Consider the following 23,307-nt stretch of genomic DNA (forward strand, 5'->3'; position numbering starts at 1 on the left):
ACCGAACTTGATTCAAGACGTTTTCAGTTTCAGTGCTAGCTAGTTTATATCACATACATAAGGTACAGACTCGACTCCGACGGTTGCCGAGCATGAAAGCTCAATTTTAACTCAGAATCTGATTTGTTTGAAGGAAACTAACCTCTAAGATTTTTTAATTTTAAGGCTAAAACCCCCAAAATTCAATATGTATAACTTCTTCAGTAAGTTGTTAGACTGGTTGAAGAGTCTGTTTTGGAAAGAGGAAATGGAACTGACATTAGTAGGTCTTCAGTACTCCGGGAAGACCACTTTCGTTAACGTTATTTCGGTATGTTGTGTACGTTAGTCTACGAACTACGTTAGGCTACGAAGTAACAAACATAGGCCTAAGCGCAGGCTTATGCTTCGATCAGTGCAAATAGTGTCAAGTATATGCCTACCTGCTAAGGGATATAACTAACATCAGATTCACATTGCACAGCCACTCTATGCATCCATTGTACCATTTGAGAAGTTTGTGTAGTATCACAGAGCTTGAGTATCAGCCCTGATAATATCCAGGACGAAGTGTTGCAGCTTATGCACAGGGGCTAGACTAGGCCTAGTCTTCTGTATTAGGCCTATGTACTCATCACACGCTTTTGTACAGTTGCACTTATGATTTTCCAAAATTGAAAACTTGTATGGTAAAAAGGAATAGTGCAGTTACTCATTGCTATTCTTAAATGATACTAAATAGACTTATCTATAAAAAATCTAAATAAATTATCTGCTCTGCTTATCTGAAAATATTGCACAATTACAGGATGAAAGGGAAGTAATACTTTCTAAGGGTGTGACCTAACGGATATTTTGCTAACCGTTTAACCGTATCACCTGCCGATCGGTTAAACGTTTAAACGCCGTTTCCCGATTGCGGCTTTTTTGACGCACCATCACTCGACTTTTAATGAAAATAGGACATTATGAGTACAATAATTAAGGTTTTTTTTCCAGCAGGTAGCAATTCTGGCAACAAGACAACGATCAATGTATGTTAATTACTAATTAGGCCCAATAATATTGCGAACATTTCGTGTAATAATTGCTGAAAACAATAACACACATGATCAGTATTCGTGGTCTTCAGAAGTTCAGATCACTGAATTTATATAACTCGGCCTTTGGCAACATCGTAACTTTTGAAAAAAAAACAATATATTTGTCTATCTATCACAAGATTTTAAACAAAAACTTGCCTAACTTAGCAAACTTACCCACCTTTCCTGCTTACTCATTAAAAGTCATGTTTAGAAAACAAATTACGCACCCACATGTTGTGCGATGGGTTGTAAAAATCAAGTTGAAACTGGTTTGAGCAGCCTCCGATTTCATTTTCTTTCTCTTGTGTCACATACATGATACAGTACTTTACATTTGATACAAAGTTACTTCACCTACAGCTTCCCAAAATTTGTGTCGCAATAGGTTAAGTTTTAACCGCGCAGCGCAGTACCATTCATAATTTGCATATTACACCAAAATTTACACTCGGTGTCCAGATGGCGGGAGAATGTAACATCATGTTCAATGTGTAGTGTCGTTCCCATGGTGCGATGAACTTGGGCAAGTTCGAATGTCAATGACCTTCTTAGGTTCTGTGACCAATGTCAGTGGGAATTATGTGTGTGAAAACTCGGGTTTTTCCACGTGTTATATATATAGAAGGTTTACGTAAGCGGAGCGAATTTTGGGGCGGCTCGTTGATTGTGAGGAAGCACTTATCTAAGCATCAATATTTGTGAAAAATATCGTAAGGTTTTTCATTTTCATTCATTTTCTTTTATGTTTGCCGCAATCCCGCCCGCAATGAATGCACAGTATACTACCATGTGTGAAAAAAATGGCTGTACACGTGCGGACCTGAGAGAGCAAATTGGTCTTTTGTTGTTAATGTTATTATGGTACTTTCTAGAACGACCATTTGCGTCTTTTGGGGTCAACATATTTTCACGCGGGATTTCACCATGCCATTGATCGATGTACACGGGTGATATACTGTATGTCGCAAATATAAACTGAGAAAATGAATTGAGGACACTATCATGAGCTCATGACTATTGGCCTACTACTATAGTTATATTGAACACATTATTCATGCCTAAAACATCGTTTTTCTGTTTTTTATTGATAGTTTGCAGTACATTACTCAGTTCTTTACATATTTTCAAATAATTTTCATGTTTAAAATGTATTTGATTTTTTTTTTAATCTTCCGTTTATACGGTTTGTGATTTCTAAACGGGTAGTGCATTTGCGGCCGGTTAAACGGTTAATCGTTTAAACGGTCACACCCTTAATACTTTCACTGCAGTCCCCGTGACACTGTAAAATGCCTGTACAGTCTACATGTAGTTCCCATATTTTTTCTGCTGTAAGAAAGAGGACAAGTTGTTTCAGTCTGGAGAGAGGTTAATTCACCCAAAGACACATGATGTAAGATAGAAAAAAGGAGGAAGTGTCCCAGAAAATAATTTAGCTTGAAAATAATTCAGTTTGGCATCACATCACACAATAGATGCAATATGGTCAAAATGGCTATAAAAACCCAAAGATGTACCACACTTATTTTACACATGAACCATAGTACTTCTTGAGAGACAAAGTTTGGAGCATTCAAAACTGCTACACAAAATTTGAACCCTAAATTATGACCTGTATCCTAGGAATCCAGAAGTATGGTAGCCCTACCTACATGTGTCTGAATGACAGAGAGGCAATGGTTGGCACAGTTAATTTGAAAATAAAGTGCCATTGCCATGGATGCTGATAAAGGTCATAGTGAGAGAAACAAACAACCCAAATGTCATTTACATTTTGTATAATTAATTTAATTCTTCAAAACATGTATGTATGGTGCTACAAGATTGTGCTAAAGTTAACACAAAGTACATCTTAAAAGGGCATTCAGAGTTAAAAAGTAACTGCTTGTTTTATCTTCTTTATTTTACAGTCTGGTCAGTTCAATGAAGATATGATTCCCACAGTTGGATTCAACATGAGGAAAGTTACCAAAGGAAATGTCACCATCAAGGTATTGTGATTCTTCTCAGCTGTAATGTACTCATTGCTAAATGACTTTGGTTGCTAGATACTGTGTCAATAAGGACACCTCATTGAGGTGTCATTCAGGGCAGATTTTACAAGGAAAAAGGCTAGTGTATATGTTATGTAGTTGAGAAGCATTCTACATTAACCAATCCAGCTATTAAGTCTGGGCTGCCTCTCAGTTTTTTTATTCATTGACAAAGGAATCTACAGAAATCTATTGTATGTGATCATGGTGTGGTACGTATTTGTATGAGTGTGTGCATGTGATGCCCCTTCTAAACAAAAGATCTCAATGAGTACAGTTTGGTTGAAGTTCATATTGGTATGCAGAATTGATGAAGATCAACAGATGTTAAAGTCTGAAAACCCCTTAACATGATTACTTGCAGCTTGGTTGAACTTCATACGTGGTACGTAGACCTCTCTTGATTAGTACACCAACCTATTGAAATTGGTTGAAGTCAAAGTTCATTTTAGGTAAACTAGGTCAAAATCTAGGAACTGTATTCACAATGGTTAATTTGAAAGTATAGCTTGAATGAATTTCTTACTTGGCATGTACAGTACATTCACCTTAGGGTATGTGAATCCTCTATGGCTGTTTATTTACATGAAAGTTAATGTAAGTTCAACATAGGTCAAAGTCTGAACATGATTGAACTTCAAAGGTAAAGCTTGTGTGAGTTTCGCACCTTGTGTATAGAGTAGACTCACCGTAGTAATTACATAAAACCTTTTGCATCAAGAGTGTACAGTAGGTCAAAGTTCATTTGAGCTCAACAGAGTTGAAAATCTAAACAGTTTTTCAATGCGAAACTCCAAAGAATGAAGCTTGGATGAAATTTTTATTCCTTGTCAGAGGCAAAGGAATATATGCGCTGGTGATTGTGTGTGTGTGTATGTATGTGACACTTGCTTGTTTACACAGTAACTCGAAAAGATAATGGTGGGTAAACTTCATACTTGGTGTGTGGATCCATCTTATTAGGTCAACATACAGTAGGCTTAAGTCTGAAAACTAATCCCAATAGGGCCAATACCTCCAAAGTGAAACTTGTAGGTACTTCATTATGTGGGTCATTGCATTAGGTAGGGACCAGGGTGGATTTAGTAGATGTGCTGTACTGTACTCTCAAACCATGCCTATATTCCAAGTGCTACATGTCAGACCAAGCTGTATTTGGTCATGGGACAGACATATTGGATCTAGAAATATTGATTAAAAGTAGGTAAACCAGGATATGCCTTTCTTGTAAAATTTTACAGTATACATGTAACAGTGTCTTTGATAAAATTAGGGGAAAATTTGTTACTTTGTAAATCTTTTTTTGGTGCACATTCCAAGACATTGCTGCATTGTATATTATCTGTTTAATACGTAAGACAACAAATTACAGATCTCTTTTGTTTCAATTGAATTGAAAATGAACTCATTCTTTTCAAAACTATGTATTACAAATTTTGCAATACCCATGTAAAGTACAGTATATGGTGTCCTATTGTTGATCTTGTGTTACTTACAGTGTACAGTACTGTACGTAAGGGGACCCAATTACAATTGTTCTGTACACAGTACACATCTGTAATACACTTACGTTGATAAAGTGTATTGACACCGACTCCAACATAAAGATGAGCTTAAACCTTGTCCTTTAGAGTTGCATGTCATTTCATATACAGTTTACATTGTGGTGTCCTAGACATCAATGTTACATCAGGTATAGATGTCTAGTAGTAGGGTCATTCCATGTCAAATCACGGATGGCTGTTGGTACACCCTCTCCAAAAATCCCCAAATTTGTTGTATGATTGGAACACCATAATATTCTGAAAATTTCAGTTGCATTGCTTCACAAAATGCTGATTTATCACACTTTGAAATTCCGCTATTTGTCGCCACCGTGGCATTTTGGCATTTTCTTGACTTTTGAGGTCTCATTTCTCAGCAATTATACATCCTACTACCTTTCTATTACAGATGCATACATAGAGTCTATCCCATAGAACAGGAATATAAAAAAATAGGTTACAAAAATATCGTCTTGTAGAGTTAGGTTAACTTAAAAGTGTCAAAATATTTGATTTTTGTACTTTTCACTTAAAGATGTGCTATTTTTAGTGATGAATTGCTCCTAAACCATTAAACCAGTACTTTCAGAGGTTATTATGTCTAGTACAAACAATACAAAATAATATATATAATATATTTGCAAGTTGTGCAACTCTAAAGTTGCTATATCATGCTGCGATTCAGCATGAGGTAGGGGTTTTGATGCCAAATTTTTTACCAAAGTACAGTAACCATGTTAGAGCTGTCAGGGTTTTATACTGAAAGTTAGAACCCTGAAATTTGTTTAGGTGTAAGAACTTTATACTTATAATTAAAGTATAATACTTTAATTATAATGTATAAAAGTAAGTTGGCCTGACGTTTCGATCCTAGCAGGATCTTCTTCAGAGGCTCAATGACAAGTACTGTAACAGTACAGTTACAGAAGGGACAAAAACATGCACAGAATACAGACAGGTTGTATTCTGTGCATGTTTTTGTCCCTTCTGTTACTGTTACTTGTCATTTAGCCTCTGAAGAAGATCCTGCTAGGATCGAAACGTCAGGCCAACTTACTTTTATACATTCTATTACACAGGCTCTCTAGTGGATAAGCAGTTTGCTAACAGTTTTATTTTATTTTGATTTTTTACTTTAATTATAAGTGTAAAGTTCTTACTGTACACCTAAACAAATTTCAGTTCTACTGTAGCTTTTCTCAAGATTAATTTATGAAGTTGTTAAGTTGCTCCGATGTACAAAAGAGGTCGGCTTTGACAGCCAATAACTCAAAACGCGTTATGTTGAAAAATTCTGATAATTTTTTCTGGAAGAGATATAGTTATTGTGTTACATGTGGTGTTTGCCTGTGAAATTAGCATGATCACTGGGGTGGAGATACTTTCATAAAGTGACAATACAGTAGGTTTGTGTGTTTTTGATGTCTTCTTGCTTGCAAACACATATTAACCAGAAGGGAAGCTTTGATAAATTTCATAGTTAGTACACTTATACCTCATATTAAGCAGAGAAAGTCTTTTGAGAAGGTCAAAGTTCATTTGAGGTCACCAGAGGTCACAATGTGAAACCAAACACACTATCTCAAGACAATCTCTGACAGATACCATACTAGAGGCCTAGTTTTTGTGGAGGTGAGAGATTAACTAAGTACTGCTGTACATTTGAAGTGTCATTGGCACTTCAGAACTACTTGTAATGAGTCTGTTTGTTATGACATACATAGTTACACATATTCTTTGAGTCCATTAATATCTATGGACTATGGGATTGACTTAAGCTTTTGGTAATGTTGATTTATGAAATTAAGATAGAAAGTTAAGTTCCATTTATGTGATATGTGAACAATAATTTCTACATTTTTAATTTTCCGCAGTTATGGGACATTGGAGGACAACCACGCTTCAGGAGTATGTGGGAGAGATATTGCAGAGGTGTTAATTGTATTGTGTAAGTTTCATATATTACCTCAAAATAGTATGAGTACAGCAGCAGCATGAGTATTGTACTTTCCCAGTTTCCCTTGTTATGAGTGAGTTGAAGTTAGTACAATTGCTTACTCCAGCATCAGCATATACAGTGTAGTATACTAGATTTCCAAAATGCACCCATTACATGTACAAATTGATATGGCTGAGTACATGGCAACTACTGTACAGTATGCTATAATATGAGTATGGCCTCACTACAAATCTGTTCAATGAACATGTTTGTAAGGAAGTATCACCACTGGAGGAAATGAAATTGAAAGACAAGGCTGTACACAAAACTCTTTTGTATACAATGACTGTCATTAATTAAAAGTCACCTTTCCAAGTTCAGCATCTTACCTGCTACTGGTTCTACAGCATCTACAGATATCTTACTGACTGTGTGCCTGCTATACTTACATCTTTTTTCCCTGTCTTTCTTTCATACTTTAAAATAAGCTATATGGTGGATGCTGCAGATTTAGAAAAGATAGAAGCTTCAAGAAATGAACTTCACAATCTGTTGGACAAACCCCAGTTGCAAGGCATTCCGGTGAGTATTACACAGCACTATGTAACAGTTACTGCCTCTTGAGTATTCATTCAACTAAGTGGATTGTGTTCTGTAAAGTAATTACTTTTGACTGAAAAACAGGAATCATCCTCTATTGCTATGAAGCACCTTTTGAGTAACCATGTATAAATATACCTTGACTTACTGTGTACTGTACTAGTGCAAGGGCAGGTCAGTTTAATAGATAATCTCTTGCAAAGTTGCTAGGTCTGCATTAATAACCAGTACAGTAAGTATAAGAACCCAAGTGGTTTTTGTGCAGGTCAAAGGTCAAGAGTGGCTGAAATACACAAGGTTGAAAGTGAGTTTAATACCTCACTGTTTCTGGTGCAAGTTAAGGTCATTTGCGATAACAAAGTAAGCAAAATTTATCTTGATATATCACCCATTAGATACTAATATTTACAGTACTTGCTATTGCACTTTTTTAAGAAACTTTCATGACACTGGAATAGGCTAACAGCTATAAGTCTGGCAGAGTCAGTCAGGAACATTTTTATCCGGTATCGCATAGCAATATACGATGCAAAATGTTCACATTCCATACAGGTGCAAAGATGTATTAGTTTCTGTACACAATAACTACTGTACAGAATTGAGACAAAAGTCAAACTGCTACACAACACTTGAACACTAAGTTATTCCTTGAAGTCAGTCTGAGACCTATCCCATTTGATACAGCAGATATATACAAAGTGCATGACATAATTATGCATCCAACAACAATTGCTGTTTCCTTCCTTTTGCAAGTGAAAGTATGAAATAACTGTAGCTACTCTATACAGTTCATGGTTTTCATGAAAGATAGGCATTCATTGCATTTTCTGAATATTAATTTATTATGAATAAAGTCTAGCATTTTGTCACTTTTTTGCTGATATTTGAAAATAATTTAATGTTACAGGTAACAGTGAATATCAGCTTAACAAACTTTCTGAGATATTGGAATAAATGTCCTTGCTATGGCAACCACTTACACTCCAGTACTTACTTGTGCACAAGGATCTTTTTAAGTAATTTACAACTGTCATATAACAACAAGATTCAGCTCATTGATGCCCAAAATATCAGCATAACAATAAATGACTTTTCTTTGCATAAAATTAAACTTTAAAACAGATAAACTTGAATTAGTCTGATTCTTTTGTAACTTAAGGAAAGCAGCTTGTTTAGTAATTGAATTGTGTGATCATTGTCAGTAGAACTAGTACAACATGTGCTCTGCTCTGCACTCAGAGTAATACAGTGCAATGACATGCTGTACATACAGGATCATACTTAGTACGGTGGTCTACCATAATGATCTCACAGCACTTGTTTAAATTGATGGGTCTTTTGTAACTTAAAAGGATTGTCTGGTGGCACAAAGAAGTTACCTTAAAAAATGATACATAATTTTCCAAACATGTTGTCAAAGTATGAGAACGCTAATGTTGCGTTTGACAGAGAAACAATTTTTAATCGTTAAGGATGGACACTTCCAATATGATTTGAACAGTACAGAACCTGACGTCATCTACGCTAATGCAGATTGCGACATAACCCACGCTCCGTACAGTACCTTCAGTAATCACAACAAAACCCGCGTTTGTATACAGATTAATTTTTTCCTTAATTTTCGGTGAAATTTCTTATAACTTAGATATGTTTTCAAAAAAATCTTTCACCAGACAATTCCTTTAAGGAAAGCAGCTTGTTTAGTAATATAATTGTGTGAATCATTGTCAGTAGAACTAGTACTAGAAGGTAGTATGTCCTCTGCTCTGCACTCAAAGTAATACAGCAATGACATGCTGTACATATAGGATCATACGTAGTACGGTGGTCTACCATAATGATCTCACAGTACTTGTGTAAATTGATAGGTCTTTTGTAACTGAAGGGTCTACAATAGCAAACATGACATTTACCAGCTATTCAAGGTATTGTTGGTATACATCACAGTAATATATGCCAATGTGTACCCTCCAGTAGTATTTTGATTGAATCATCAGGATCATCAGGACTCTTGTACTACTGGTATAAGCTTAGCTTGATTCTACTGTGATCCATGCTGCTCATGTACAGTATTTATTAGCTTTCCTTATTCTCTACCAGGTTTTAGTTTTAGGTAATAAACGAGATTTGCCAAATGCTCTCGTGGAAAAGGATCTCATTGAAAAGATGAACTTGTCAGCAGTACAGGACAGAGAAATTTGTTGCTACTCAATTTCGTGCAAGGAGAAGGAAAATATTGGTAAGTAAATGTCACTAAATATGATTGACAAAATAAACCACGGCAAGGAAGTAATGGAACACTATATAAAAAAGTTGAGAATGAAAAAAGTCAGTGCAGGCATACAGTAGCAGTTTATTGAGGTTGACAATGCCCAATGGAGACGTATTGCGATAAAACCTGATGGTTTAACATCTAAAAATAGTCTCACTAAATCCCCTATAATCATGTCGATCGATGCAAGAAAAATAAGCCTAAACTTTATACACTCCTGCAATTTGTGCACAAGCCTTATAGTAGTATAAGAGATGAACTGTGCTTAAATTAAAGATTTGTTTATGTGCAGTGAAAAGAATATGCTGCTATTACGTGGATTTGAGTGATGTAGTTCAATGCGTCACCAAGTGGCTATCATAAGTCTGGTCAATTATATTTCCTTCAATAAGGCAACAGATATTTACTAATGATTTTGAAAGTTTACAGTCTGTAAAAAAGGTTAAAAGTCGTTCAAGGGATAAAGTGCTGTGCAATGGTACATTAAGTTCCTTTCTATTTTATGAATAAATGTAATGATATGTTTTGTACTTTACCACTGAAATGTGAAATCTAAGCAGATGTGATGCAGGTGCTTTGAATAGTGATGGAAAAAGGAACAAGTTAAGCAGATCTATTATTGCCCGGCAAACCATAGCTACCTGGTCCTGAAAGTCAAAATTAAAGACAAAAGTCATTTACTGTACATCATTCTCCACAAAATATGATTGTTTTCTGTTAAGTTGAAAGTTCATTTGAAGCCAGGAAGAAGTATGAGAATCTTGTAAATAGTTCCAAATGACTGCATCAATCTTGCTGATCATGTGAATTCAACAGTGGTGAAACCATTTTTTATCTCAATACATTACATGTATAGAGATATTGTAACAGTAAGTGGGACTTTCTCTTCTCTTAAAAATTTTTCAGCGTCTTCAAACAAAGTTCTTTTTCTCTGGAATTTCCAGAGCAAGAATATATCATATAGACCAACAAAAGTTACTATTTTTTATTCCAGAATTGTATCTCATTCTGTGACTTTTTCACCGATTTATGTCCAAATTGGGCCAATTTGGACTGAAAACACACTTTGTCACACCTGTTTTGCACACGCTCCAAAACTTATGTTTTATGAAAGAGAATAGAATAGAACTGTCTTTCAACAGTGGTATCGTCTAAGATAGGGTCCTATGTATTATATATTTTATTAAAATTTTAAACTTCCATTTGTTGTTTACAGGTAGGTATTAATAAGAATTTTACTACATGTATATGACATTTAATGGCTTTTATTTGCTTTATTTGATGTTTAAATGATTTTTCTTTCTTAAAACAACACTGAGCTGCCTCCCCTACTTTTAGTAGAAAGGTCCGTTTTTGATGATTAAGCCCCGCCCCCAAGTCTGTTTTGTAGCAGATTGGCTATGACTCATAACAGCTACATGTTAGATATACGAAAATGGCTACCCTCGCGAACAATTTTCTGTTCTGTAGTTAGGTACGCGAGGTGTTAGTGTATTGCATGCTAATTACATTCTGTACTGCTGAATTCTACGTAACATCCATTTAAGGATAGTACTGGTGTAGTGTTCAACCGATTAACCTAATCGGAATCGGAATCGGTACGAATATTGCATAATCGGTACATAATCGGAATCGGTAAAAATTACGTGGAATACCAGTTATGTCATACCGATTATTCAAAAACATATGGAAGGTGAAAATATCATTATTCAAAAACATATGGAAGTTGAAAATATCAACTGATGAATTAGGTTTGTTCTTTTACTACGAAATATTAAAAAAAGGCACCCCCTATACGTCTTTCACAGTGTATACTTTCATCAAATTAGGCTGCCAGGGTCGCCGATTTTGCTTCCTTCGTGGTTATTGGCTGCATATTTCTTGGCACAGTAAGCATAGCAGCAATAGCAATTTCGCGAATTCAGGAATGTGCTGGACAGGGTAGGAAATAAGCGGGGGCGACGGGTGATTCGCCCTCGCAAGTGCTAAAAAGCCCTCCTAAAGCACAATTACGAGTGCGAAAAAGAAAAATGAAATATAAAAAAATCGCCCTCTTTATATCAGGTGTCTGTGTAAAATTAATTGTGACATGCGTTTGCTTTAGCTAGGAATTGCAGTTGCATCGCGAATCGCGCAGTTTTCTCACCCCGCATCAAAATTTGAAGCAGTGCGAGAGGGTCGCGCACAATCACCGGGAACTTCCCGTGGTAAATTACGGCCTGCAGTACCAGCGAAAATAACCTAAAATCCTCACAAATCTCCGACCACATAGTAGCCTTACTTCACACTAAATCAACTGCATGGAAATCTAAACTTGACATCTGTTTATTCGCTCTAGTTGTGTCGCAAATAAAAACTAAAAATATCCACGGAAACTGCAATCTTCGACCACATGTTAGCCTAACAACCACACTAAGTCAATGGGAAATGTAGCCTAAACATCGGTTTGCAAAAAAAAAAAAAAAAAAAATTGCGTAGCTTAGTTTACAACTTTCAATTTGCTGGAAATCGGCATTTGTTTGGAAGGTAATGTAAGTGATATGTCTTATAGAGGGAATGTTATATTTTATATTGGAGTAGTTTCTAGTTGTTATTATTTCTTTACATCAATCTGGTATTACATTTTAGAGTAATTTTAAACAAGTTACGATGGTACAATTTGCTTTTCAGTTTGATTGGCCTAAGCTTACACATTCTAATTGAACCTGAATGGAGTTATATAGGTAACGAATAGGTATGTTTAACTTCAAGTTCGTAACATTTCTATTTGTTCATAAACGGTATAATACTGAAAATAAGTACAAAATATTGTCGGAATGAAGGCAATATGTCATTAAAATTTACACTTTGGTAAAGATTGCAGATGGATGGTTTGACTGAGATACTTTTTGAGATGGATATTTTGAGTAACTATTCGTAGCCCATTTCAAGCCATTAACAGGTGACATTTACGTCGAGGTGGTTAGGCCATTCGCTTAGCACAGTGCTGACTAGGTAGGATGTCATATCTCCGTATTTTGGAAATTTAAAAAAAAAAAATTCTTTCCGAGAAACTCCAGAGGTAATTTGGTACATACAAAATGGTACCTTAGAGCCTTGTATAACAACGAAGCAAAAGGAAACTGGGGAAAATCACAACAATAATTGTTTCTGTCAAACTTTATTGCCGATTTCGTATAAACGGGATATTTTCTCATTTTCAAATAATCGGAATCGGTACGATTATGAAAAAATAATCAGTAATCGGTATTTTCTGTTATGCATAATCGGTTGAACACTATAATGGTGTTCAGGTAGCTTTTCAGAGCAAGGGCCATGATAAGTTTGTTTGATTGCCCTTCATGTATTTTGTATAATTACGTATACACATTCTTGTATTTCTGAAGGCTATTTACTGTAGGCCTAGTGCAATTTAAAAAAAAAATATATATATATATATATATAGGCCACTAGGCCTATTAGGCTTTCAGTGATAGCCACATTAGCATTGTACTGGTGTTCAGACAGCTTTTCCTAGGAAGGACCAGGGTAAGTTTGTTTGATGGGTACGTATAAAAGAGGAGCCGGCCATAGCATCACAACTTTGATAAGACAATAAAAATTGTATAAGGTTATGTTTTATTTATAAGGATATAGGCCTAAGATGTATAAGGTTATAAGAAGTATGTTTAGCTTTCTTTTGAACCTGTAATGTTTGACATCAAATGTACAAAAAATTAAAGTAAAATAACAAAATGGAGAGGAACTGAGGTGGCTATTAGGGGAAGAGGAGGCCACCCATCACTTGCATATAAAAACTTGTAATCTTCTTTTACATTATTTTTTCCAAGTCATAAATCCATGAAATCTTCATGTCCGAAAAATTGAGATGGAAAAACGTGGGTTGTTTTGATATCTAGAAGTGGACACAGTTTTGATGGTAGTCACCACTACAGTCTACATTAACATACAGTAGGTCAATAGGCCTAGCTCTCAAGGCAGGCATCAAGAATATGGTCGAGTTGTTCGCCTCTTCTAATTTGGCTGTTGTCATTGACATCAAACTATATGACCAAAAAGTCCAACAGAGACTGACCTAAGATGAAGGATACCACATGAAAAACAAGTTCTTAAATATTCTATGACATTACTAAACCTTGCAACGTCGTTCTTTCGACTAACAGGCAATAAGCGCTAAAGGCAAGACTAGCAGGATAAAGTGTAACCTGCAGAGACTATTCGTGGCAAAGTAGCAAAAATGCAAGTTATATATTTGTTGTACCATGATTGATATTGATAATTGTAGAGACAGAGCAAAGATTTGAAATTAGGAATCAAAATTAAAACTTCCAGTATTGAGATACTGCATCATTGATGCTCTTGTCTTAAAATTGTTTGCAGTGTTACATTAAATCTTCTCATGTGAATTGTTGCATGTACTAACTTAGCTGTACGTCCATCAACAATGGCAGAAAGGCGATTGCTCACACATCCTATGGCAAAGTTTTTACCAAACTTGGTGATGTAATAACATGTATTAAAGGGGGAGGGGGGAGGAGCGACAGAGGTAGATCAAAGTCTTTTGAATCCCATCATTGGTCTCCCAGCAAAAAATGTACCCTAATTTTACCGCGGTAAACTATGGTAAATGTGTGGTAAATAGGGTAAATGTGTGGTAAAATTGTGGTAAAATCAACCGCGGTACATTTACCGCAGTTTTACCATGGTATTACCGCGGTAAAAGTGCGGTACATTTACCGCGGTAAATTTACCGCAGTTTTACCATGATATTACCGCGGTATAAGTAGGGTAAAAGTGCGGTACATTTACCGCGGTAAATTTACCGCAGTTTTACCATGATACTACCGCGGTATAAGTAGGGTAAAAGTGCGGTACATTTACTACGGTACATTTACCGCAGTTTTACCATGGTATTACCGCGGTAAAAGTGCGGTACATTTACCGCGGTAAATTTACCGCAGTTTTACCATGATATTACCGCGGTATAAGTAGGGTAAAAGTGCGGTACATTTACCGCGGTAAATTTACCGCAGTTTTACCATGATACTACCGCGGTATAAGTAGGGTAAAAGTGCGGTACATTTACTACGGTAAATTTACCGCAGTTTTACCATGGTTTTACCGCGGTAAAAGTGTGGTACATTTACTACGGTAAATTTACCACAATTTTACCATGGTATTACCGCGGTAAAAGTAGGGTAAAAGTGTGGTTCATTTACTGCGGTAAATTAACCGCAGTTTTACCATGATATAACCGCGGTATAAGTAGGGTAAAAGTGCGGTACATTTACTACGGTAAATTAACCACAGTTTTACTATGGTATTACCGCGGTAAAAGTAGGGTAAAAGTGTGGTACATTTACTACGGTAAATTTACCATAGTTTTACCATGATATTACTGTAGTAAAAGTAGGGTAAGTTTATATGGTACATAAACTACATATGTGAAATTCCTACAATTGTGCCATGATTAACCACAGTAAAAATAGGGTAAAACTATACGGTGCAATTATACTATGGTAAATTTACCATAATTGTACCACAGTAGAACATATATGGGTCACACTATGAAACATGATGGTACATTTACAGCAATTTTTCCATGATTTTGTCCCATATTTTTGCAATACTGATATGACAAACCTTTTGTTCTACTCATATCTTAATGTTGGCAATATAAATTACCTGTGGATATGAGTTGAATAAAGAAGAGAGACAAACTGCTATTCTTATATGTTATAGTATGCATCTCTTTTCCTAAAAAAAATAAGCAGAGGATAGATACATAGAGAATTCCTTCATGGAATCCCTGATGTATTTGAGAGGAGACAACAATTAATTCTTTTTTCATTATTAGGGAGAACCTAAAAGCCTTTAAAATGAAAAAAGAACTATATAAACTAGCACACATAAGGCATAGGTTCTGTGCCTCAACACTGTGGCACACAAAAATTGACCAATCAGTGTCCTCAGATTTGGGTATTCTCTGTCAGGTCCAATAAATGACTACAAGTCTATGTAATTATGTTCAGAGTACTCTTTCCATTTAAAACAAGTCTTTGAGGACAATAAGAGATCAAAAGTCCAATCTGGACTACCAATCAAGTCAAAAGAAGAGAGTCAGGAATCATACCAGCTAGGGTAAATGAAATTCAACAAAGCTTTCTCATGTGTGAAACCTCCATGGATTTGATGAATTAAAAATTGATGCATTCTACAACTGAGGACTTATATGTCAGGCATACAACCATTACAATAAGGGTAACGGCATATAGCCAAATCATAATACAGTACACTGATGGGTGAAATTCAAAGGAATATATGGTGTACATGCTAATTGAGATAAGGACAAAATCATGCTCAATGTAAGGTAAAACTGTCCTGCAATTAGTGTAAAATCATGGTAAAACTAAAGTAAAAGCGTAGTAAATCTACGGTAAAATTGGGGTAAAATGTGGTAAAAGTTTGGTAAATTGAGGTAAACCTAAGGTAAAAGCGTGGTAAATCTAAGGTAAAATTGGGGTAAAAGTACGGTAAACTGTGGTAAAAGCGTGGTAAATATACGGTAAAATTGGGGTAAAAGAACGGTAAAACTGTGGTAAATTTGGGGTAAAAGCGTAGTAAAAGTGTAGTAAAAGCGCGGTAAAAGTATGGTAACACCGTGGTAAATTGCGGTAAAATTGGGGTAAAAGTGAGGTAAAACCATGGTAAATTTGTGGTAATTTACTGCGGTAAACCGCGGTTTACCGCGTCCATAGGGCCAAAACACCGCGGTAATGTACAACAAATTTACCGCGTTTTTACCCCGGTTTTACCGGGGTAAAAGTGTGGTATGTTACCGCGGTAAATTTGAGGTAAATTTTTTCCTGGGCTATTGTTCTTCACTCTTTGTTAATAATACTTATCATATAGATTGCATGTAGATATGTGATGTCCATCCAGAACTGGATGGAATATGACTTATCATAAGGATAAGGATTATTAGGATTGCTTGTAGATACTTTGGACAATTATAGCAAACATCTCCAGAGCTGTATGGATTAGTGTTAATCATATCTACTGCAAGCTATTTCATATGGATTGCTTGTAGATGCTGTGGACAATCATAGCAAACATCTCCAGAGCTTTATGGAGTAGTGTTGATCATATCTACTGCATGCTATTTCATATGGATTGCTTGTAGATGCTGTGGACATTCATAGCAATTAGCAAACATCTCCAGAGCTGTATCGAGTAGTGTTGATCATATCTGCTGCATGCTATTTCATATGGATTGCTTGTAGAGGCTGTGGACAATCATAACAAACATCTCCAGAGCTGTATGGAGTAGTGTTGATTATATCTACTGCATGCTATTTCATATGGATTGCTTGTAGAGGCTGTGGACAATCATAGCAAACATTTCCAGAGCTGTATGGAGTAGTGTTGATCATATCTACTGCATGCTATTTCATATGGATTGCTTGTAGAGGCTGTGGACAATCATAACAAACATCTCCAGTGCTGTATGGAGTAGTGTTGATTATATCTACTGCAAGCTATTTCATATGGATTGCTTGTAGAGGCTGTGGACAATCATAGCAAACATCTCCAGAGTAGGGTTGGGCGATATTTGCTTTTTAACGTCACGATAAATAGTTCAAAAATTATCACGATATTTCGATAATTACGATAATTTTTCCTCTATCAGAATTAGCGTAAATGTCGAGCTTTGAGTGGACGAAGAAAGATAGATATATGGTGGGGACATTCAAAGAGAATATATGAGTTTGTTATGAACTGTTCCCTTGAAAATAAATAAATAAATAACCAAGGAAAATTTTAGTATTTTTGTGTGTCTGGCGATAAAAAATTCGTAAGTTGAGGATTGAAAATGCTGACAACTTTTTAAATTTAAATTGTCACGAAACTGATGAAAATTTTGAAATGACAAGTTAGAGTAGCTATATTATGTGATAAAATGAAAATAATTTAATCTGTCTTACAATCTTTAAAAAGTTTAACTTACAAAACTTTTGATATATATGAAACAAACTACGTTCGGTAAAGACCCGTTTCTAGACTGCCTAACAATGAACAGCGTGCACTATACGTACTGTACATCAGTTTACAACTGCAGTGTTTACCCCTACTTAAATATCACGGTAGGCTACAGTACATGTGCTGCGAATTTCCCAGGTACATTGCCAAACAACCCCCCTGTCTAACACCTGTTTGTTAACATTTTTGGCACGTTTCCAAAAAACTTTTCATGGAGTAAACTATTTTGGCTCCACTCTAGATTAACTTAGGTCAGTCAATAAAGGATCGGTAAAGTTATGCGAAATATTATCTTAGACGTTCAAGAAGAGTAGGTAAATATCCCCGTAACATTAAGGTAAGAAAAACACACCTCAAGCCAACCGACTCCTCCGCATGAACAAAACCATCTATTCCCCATGATACACCAGGCACAGTCTACAGTATACCAGACATAGCACGATATCAAGGCCCCAATAGCTACAGTATGGCCATCTTTATGGAAGTAAACCTTTTAATCCCATATTTTAGGCCACTTTGCATGATTAACTAAATGCTAAATATTGTTTCCATGTCCTTGTAGAAAACGTCAACTTTGCAAAATACAATAAGTTATGTTTTTGTTGCTACGTGAGATCCGTAACCGACGAAGTGGTTAGGCTACTTACTATACACTTAACTATGGTAGGATATTAATTTTTCCTTTTTTGGGGGGAAATTCTAGAAAATACTTTCTTTTTCTCCCGCTTAACACCAGATGTGGACTTATGGTTTATTCGTAAATGGGTGAACTAGAGCCTTGTTTACATGACATTAGTTGCATTTAGCACGATATGCCTGTCTCGCGTGAATTTTTCGAAGGTATTTTGCTCGATCTTTCGTAAAATTTGAAAGGTGAACCAACTTTCTGTTCGTACACAATTGGTAATTTCTCTACTGATTTTCAGAGTTTTTCCCTCTATACAGTCAATGTTGTAAAAGACGGTTTTTTTTTTACGAAGTTCAAAAGTCAGTAAATGAAGTTGATAAACTTTATTTCTTTCCAACTTTCTCAACCATGGAATGCTAGATTAACATTTACACATAAAACGGAAAAAGGATAATCGCATTTTTTTTTTCCACATTTATTTCAAATTTCTTTCACAAGAAATTATCGTCATATGTTCAATCCTCAAAAAATATCGTCTTGAAAAAAAATTATCGCGATAATAATAATTTTCGATATATCGCCCAACCCTACTCCAGAGCTATATGGAGTAGTTTTGATCATATCTACTGTATGCTATTTCATATGGATTGCTTGTAGATGCTGTGGACAATCATAGCAAACATCTCCAGAGCTGTATGGAGTAGTGTTGATCATATCTACTGTATGCTATTTCATATGGATTGCTTGTAGATGCTGTGGACATTCATAGCAATTAGCAAACATCTCCAGAGCTGAATGGAGTATCGGTGGTAATATCTACTGCATGCTATTTTATATGGATTGCTTGTAGAGGCTGTGGACAATCATAACAAACATCTCCAGAGCTGTATGGAGTAGTGTTGATCATATCTACTGCATGCTATTTCATATGGATTGCTTGTAGAGGCTGTGGACAATCATAACAAACATCTCCAGAGCTGAATGGAGTATCGGTGGTAATATCTACTGCATGCTATTTCATATGGATTGCTTGTAGAGGCTGTTATCCATGTACTTATTCTATCAAATTTGCATCTTAATTTGTTTAATGATGTGATTTTCCTTCTGTTTTCTTTGATTTTCACAGACATCACACTTCAGTGGTTAATACAACATTCAAAGTCAGGTGGAGCTCGTTAAGAGATTAGCCTACTGTGTAAAAAATCGGACAAGCAGTTTGTTGTTGTATACAGAACCTATCTGAACTAAACATTGCCGACATACTTGAAGTATGTTAAGAAACCAAGAACAAGTAGCATGATGAAGGAGATGGAGACACAGTAGAGATTGGTCAGCATCACAGTCATTGGGAGATCTGGAACAGAGTGTGTTTCTGTGTAAAATGCAATCCATCCCATCAGGTTTCACAATATTCAGAAGTAATTAAATGCTTGAGGGATTTTGTAGATACTGGAGTACATTATGTGTAAATGACTGCAGCCGCTCTGATGTGTTAATTAGGTTCAGTAAGTGAAGCTTTGGGTTTTCTCTTAGTGCTCTGCTTAAAAAAATACTTAATAAAGTGAAAAATGCAGCTCTTGCCCCTGTGTAAACCATATGAAAACATCTCTTAGTAATGTCTATCTAAGTGTTTTCTATCCATCCAGTTAATGAGAATTTTTCAATTGGTAAAAATTTGTTTCTTGATTATAAGTCTAAAAGCAGTGAAGCCATTGCAAGCAAGCTAAAAAGGCAAGTAATTTGGTCGATGGTTACTATGAATCTGCAACATAACAGCAAACAACCTGGATGCAAATGCATGTGTCACCCATTAAATTCCCAATAGGTGTTAAACTAAGGTGACCTGACGCCCCTGATTTTCGGGGACAGTCCCCCGATTCAAATGTTTAATCCCCGATTCACAAGTGTCCCTAAAAATGTCCCAGATTTAGCAAGAAGTTCATGAAATTATTAAATATGACATTTTATTCACAAAAGATTTAGAAATGTTGCAAAATCTATGTTCCTGCCCATTTTACTTTAATTACACGTCATTACAAAACAGAGATGTACAGCAATACCTCGCACAGTGTTTCCTACGACATAGAAGTCGTGTTACTCGTGTGCTGACCTAGGCCTGCTCTTGATTATGTCATGTCTGTGCTCTACCAGACTAGCACTTTCTTTTCTCCCCTTTGACTCCTTTCCCAGGCTACACATTCCACATTCAACATTTTGTCCCAGATTCTTATTTATAAAATATGGTCACCTTATGTTAATTTGAAAGAATTTCTTCAAATTCATTGCATTTAAGCAGTAGATCTGTGGGTACTCTTTCCTTCTGTTAACATGCAATGTTATTTAAAATATGGAATACTTTTCTAAACATGACACTTTCCTAAAGAAATAAGTAGGGCAGTATGCTACCAGAAAATTACACACATTACAATGTTATTTTGAAAGAAAAGAATCTTAGCAGCACTTGTGGAGTTTTCAGTATTTGTTTGGGCATCCAGAGCGGTTTGCCAAGCATGCTTTCCATTTGGGTCTAAATGTTTTGTGTGAATATATTGGCATCTTAAAGTATCTCTTTTGTAAAACCAGCTTATTTACTTAATGTGAAAGTTTTTTAAATTTGGTTAATCATTCATCTTTTTACACATAATTCCCAATCACAGTGTAACTTCTGCCTTGGAAAATGTCTAATTGTTGATCCCTTGCCTTGTTATTAATGTTATTGAGAATCACAACATTTTGACACTTAATACTGTAATAATAATATTAGGCACTGTAAGGTCATGAGGTAGCATTTTCATATGTCACTAAGCCAATTGTGTGTGATTCCTGTCAAACTACCAGGTGTTGTGGTAAGCAATATAGAGCTTCTTAGACATATTTAAACTCTCCAGTGATGTACATTGGTTCATTACTGTTGCTAAATTATTATTTTTAGGACAGAGCATAAAAGTGCTTTAATCACATTTTATAAAGTTCACAGTACTTGTTATGTGATTCCAAATAAGAAATATGCATAAAAGTAAAGTTAATATTGTGCAAGTAGCCTCAATTAATTTTCTGACACCACATCCCAAAAACATTGCTAACCTGACTGGTGGAGAAAACCAAAGAGTACATACATGGTTGTACGGTTACTGGTTCACATCGTACAATCTAACAACAACTTGGCTGGTAAATTTGACAGTGGACAAAGTTTCTGCTTATTTACTGGATGCACCGGATCCAAATTTTTGGATCCGGCCGGAACCAGATTTTGCCGGATAGTACATGAAATCCGGCCGGAACTGGATTTTTTCATTACACAAAAGAAATTTATTAGTAAGAAGTAGAAGTATGATAGTTGTATTATTTTGGTTGATCTTTAGAAACAGTGGATTTGAAAAATGAAATTTTTGGAAATAGTGTACAACTTTACATTGATTTAAGTTAATACCAACACCTTTTAAAGGAATAATTCAGGCCAGATTTTGAAAAAGATCCGGCCGGATTTTGAAAAATATCCAGCCGGAACCGGATAATTGCTCACTATCCGGCCGGATAGTCTGGCCAGACCGGATATCCGGTGCATCCCTAATTTACTGCAACATGTTTGTGTACATATTCAATGTGCTTGTGAGTCAACTATGGTTAAAGCTAGTGAACAAGTAACACACGCTTGAGTACCTGTCAATCAAGGATATCATGTACTGGAGGAATATATACAGAATGACTTGCATCACAGTATGTTTGTACCATGAAAATAATTGAGGAACAAGTTATATTGCATTGCTGTTTGCACTCAACCTGTAGATGTTACAAGTAGTTTTGTACTTTTGGGTTATTTACAAGATTAGATGAAGGAAGTGGGGATTATTCCCTTAATTCAGTATTGATCTAACATTATACCTGAAAAGATCGTTAACAGTTGGAAAAACAATGTAAGAGTTTGACTCTTAGCACTCAAATGGTAACCTAGTTCCCAGTTAACTATGACTTATATTTAAAGGTACAAGAAATTTGTAGAATTGAGATAGTCCTGCACAAGATCATTTTCAGGTTTTCTTTATCAGGTATCCGATGTATCTTTTTTTTTTTTAGTATCATGGAAAGTACACAGTATTTTCTTGTTTTTTTCTGAGCACTCCTTCACTGGTTTCAGTCACTTTGTGCTCTTAACGGTGGGGACATATTTCTCAACATCTGCTTGGGTTGCACTTGATAGCTCTTGTAAGTTGATAGACAGTTCTTGAAGGTATTAGTTTAATGGTGAAATTACAAAGTGTATATGTGTTGAGGGGAAGAGGTGGGGAAGAAGAGGGGAAGGGGATGGGGAAGAAGGGGAAGGGGGTGGGGAAGAAGGGGGAAGGGGGTGGGGAATAAGGGGGAAGGGGTGGGGAATAAGGGGGAAGGGGTGGGGAATAAGGGGGAAGGGGTGGGGAATAAGGGGGAAGGGGTGGGGAATAAGAGGAAATGGTTAAAGATGTGATCAGTGTCATAATGTGTACAGTAATTGATATGACTTGTTCCATTGCACCTGCAACATGTGTTACTTCATTCCACAAAGAGCATTGCTTGTATGTTTTAAAATGTCTGCTTGTTTTGTTCAGAACCTTACTTGAAACTTTACATTTTGTGAGTGGCATTGGTTGTGTTTAAAAGATTTCCAAGTCGGTAAATGTCAATCTGCTTTGCCCTCATAGTCTTAGTATAGCATTCCTTTGTCTTGGTAATGTGCAAACACAGTAGACCAGGATTATATATGGACTCCTTTGCACACAAAAAAACTCTCCGATGAATACATTTCATAACACTTAGACCAGATATAGATGTTCATATTACCAACAGAGTGGTAAACTTTAGTAGCAACAAAAAACTGTATAATGCTCCCTCAGCATGTTAACGTTTCTAAATTTTGTTATGTACTAAAAGCAGTTCTGATTGATCTCTCTAAAAAGGGAAACTAGATTCTTTGGTTACACTCATGAAAGTGTACCTATGCATGGACCAAGACTAGAATTCATTAAAGTGTGTTTCAAATGTATTTAATGGCTGCATAACCTTGTATTCCTGTGTTGGTCACAACACCTGCCAGTGCTGTTGAATAACTGCACAATGACCTGGAAAATCCATGGAAGATCATTGAATGTTCAATCCTGCACTGCAGAAGCCATGGAAGATCATTGAATGTTCAATCCTGCACTACAGAAGCCA

The 23,307-nt window shown here is 35.9% G+C and overlaps 1 protein-coding gene across 1 annotated transcript; it reads left to right on the forward strand.

Moving 5' to 3' along the window:
• The first annotated feature begins 48 nt into the window (after positions 1-48).
• LOC139960828 (ADP-ribosylation factor-like protein 8B) lies at positions 49-22,287 on the forward strand. The gene is made up of 6 exons (XM_071959413.1): positions 49-310; positions 2,975-3,055; positions 6,516-6,589; positions 7,069-7,162; positions 9,281-9,419; positions 19,247-22,287. Exons 1-6 carry the CDS (start codon positions 188-190, stop codon positions 19,297-19,299), a joined length of 564 nt encoding a protein of 187 aa, XP_071815514.1. The 5' UTR covers positions 49-187; the 3' UTR covers positions 19,300-22,287.
• The last annotated feature ends 1,020 nt before the right edge of the window (positions 22,288-23,307 follow it).

This window comes from Apostichopus japonicus, chromosome 20 (genome assembly GCF_037975245.1).
Source record: "Apostichopus japonicus isolate 1M-3 chromosome 20, ASM3797524v1, whole genome shotgun sequence".
Lineage (NCBI taxonomy): Eukaryota > Metazoa > Echinodermata > Holothuroidea > Aspidochirotida > Stichopodidae > Apostichopus > Apostichopus japonicus.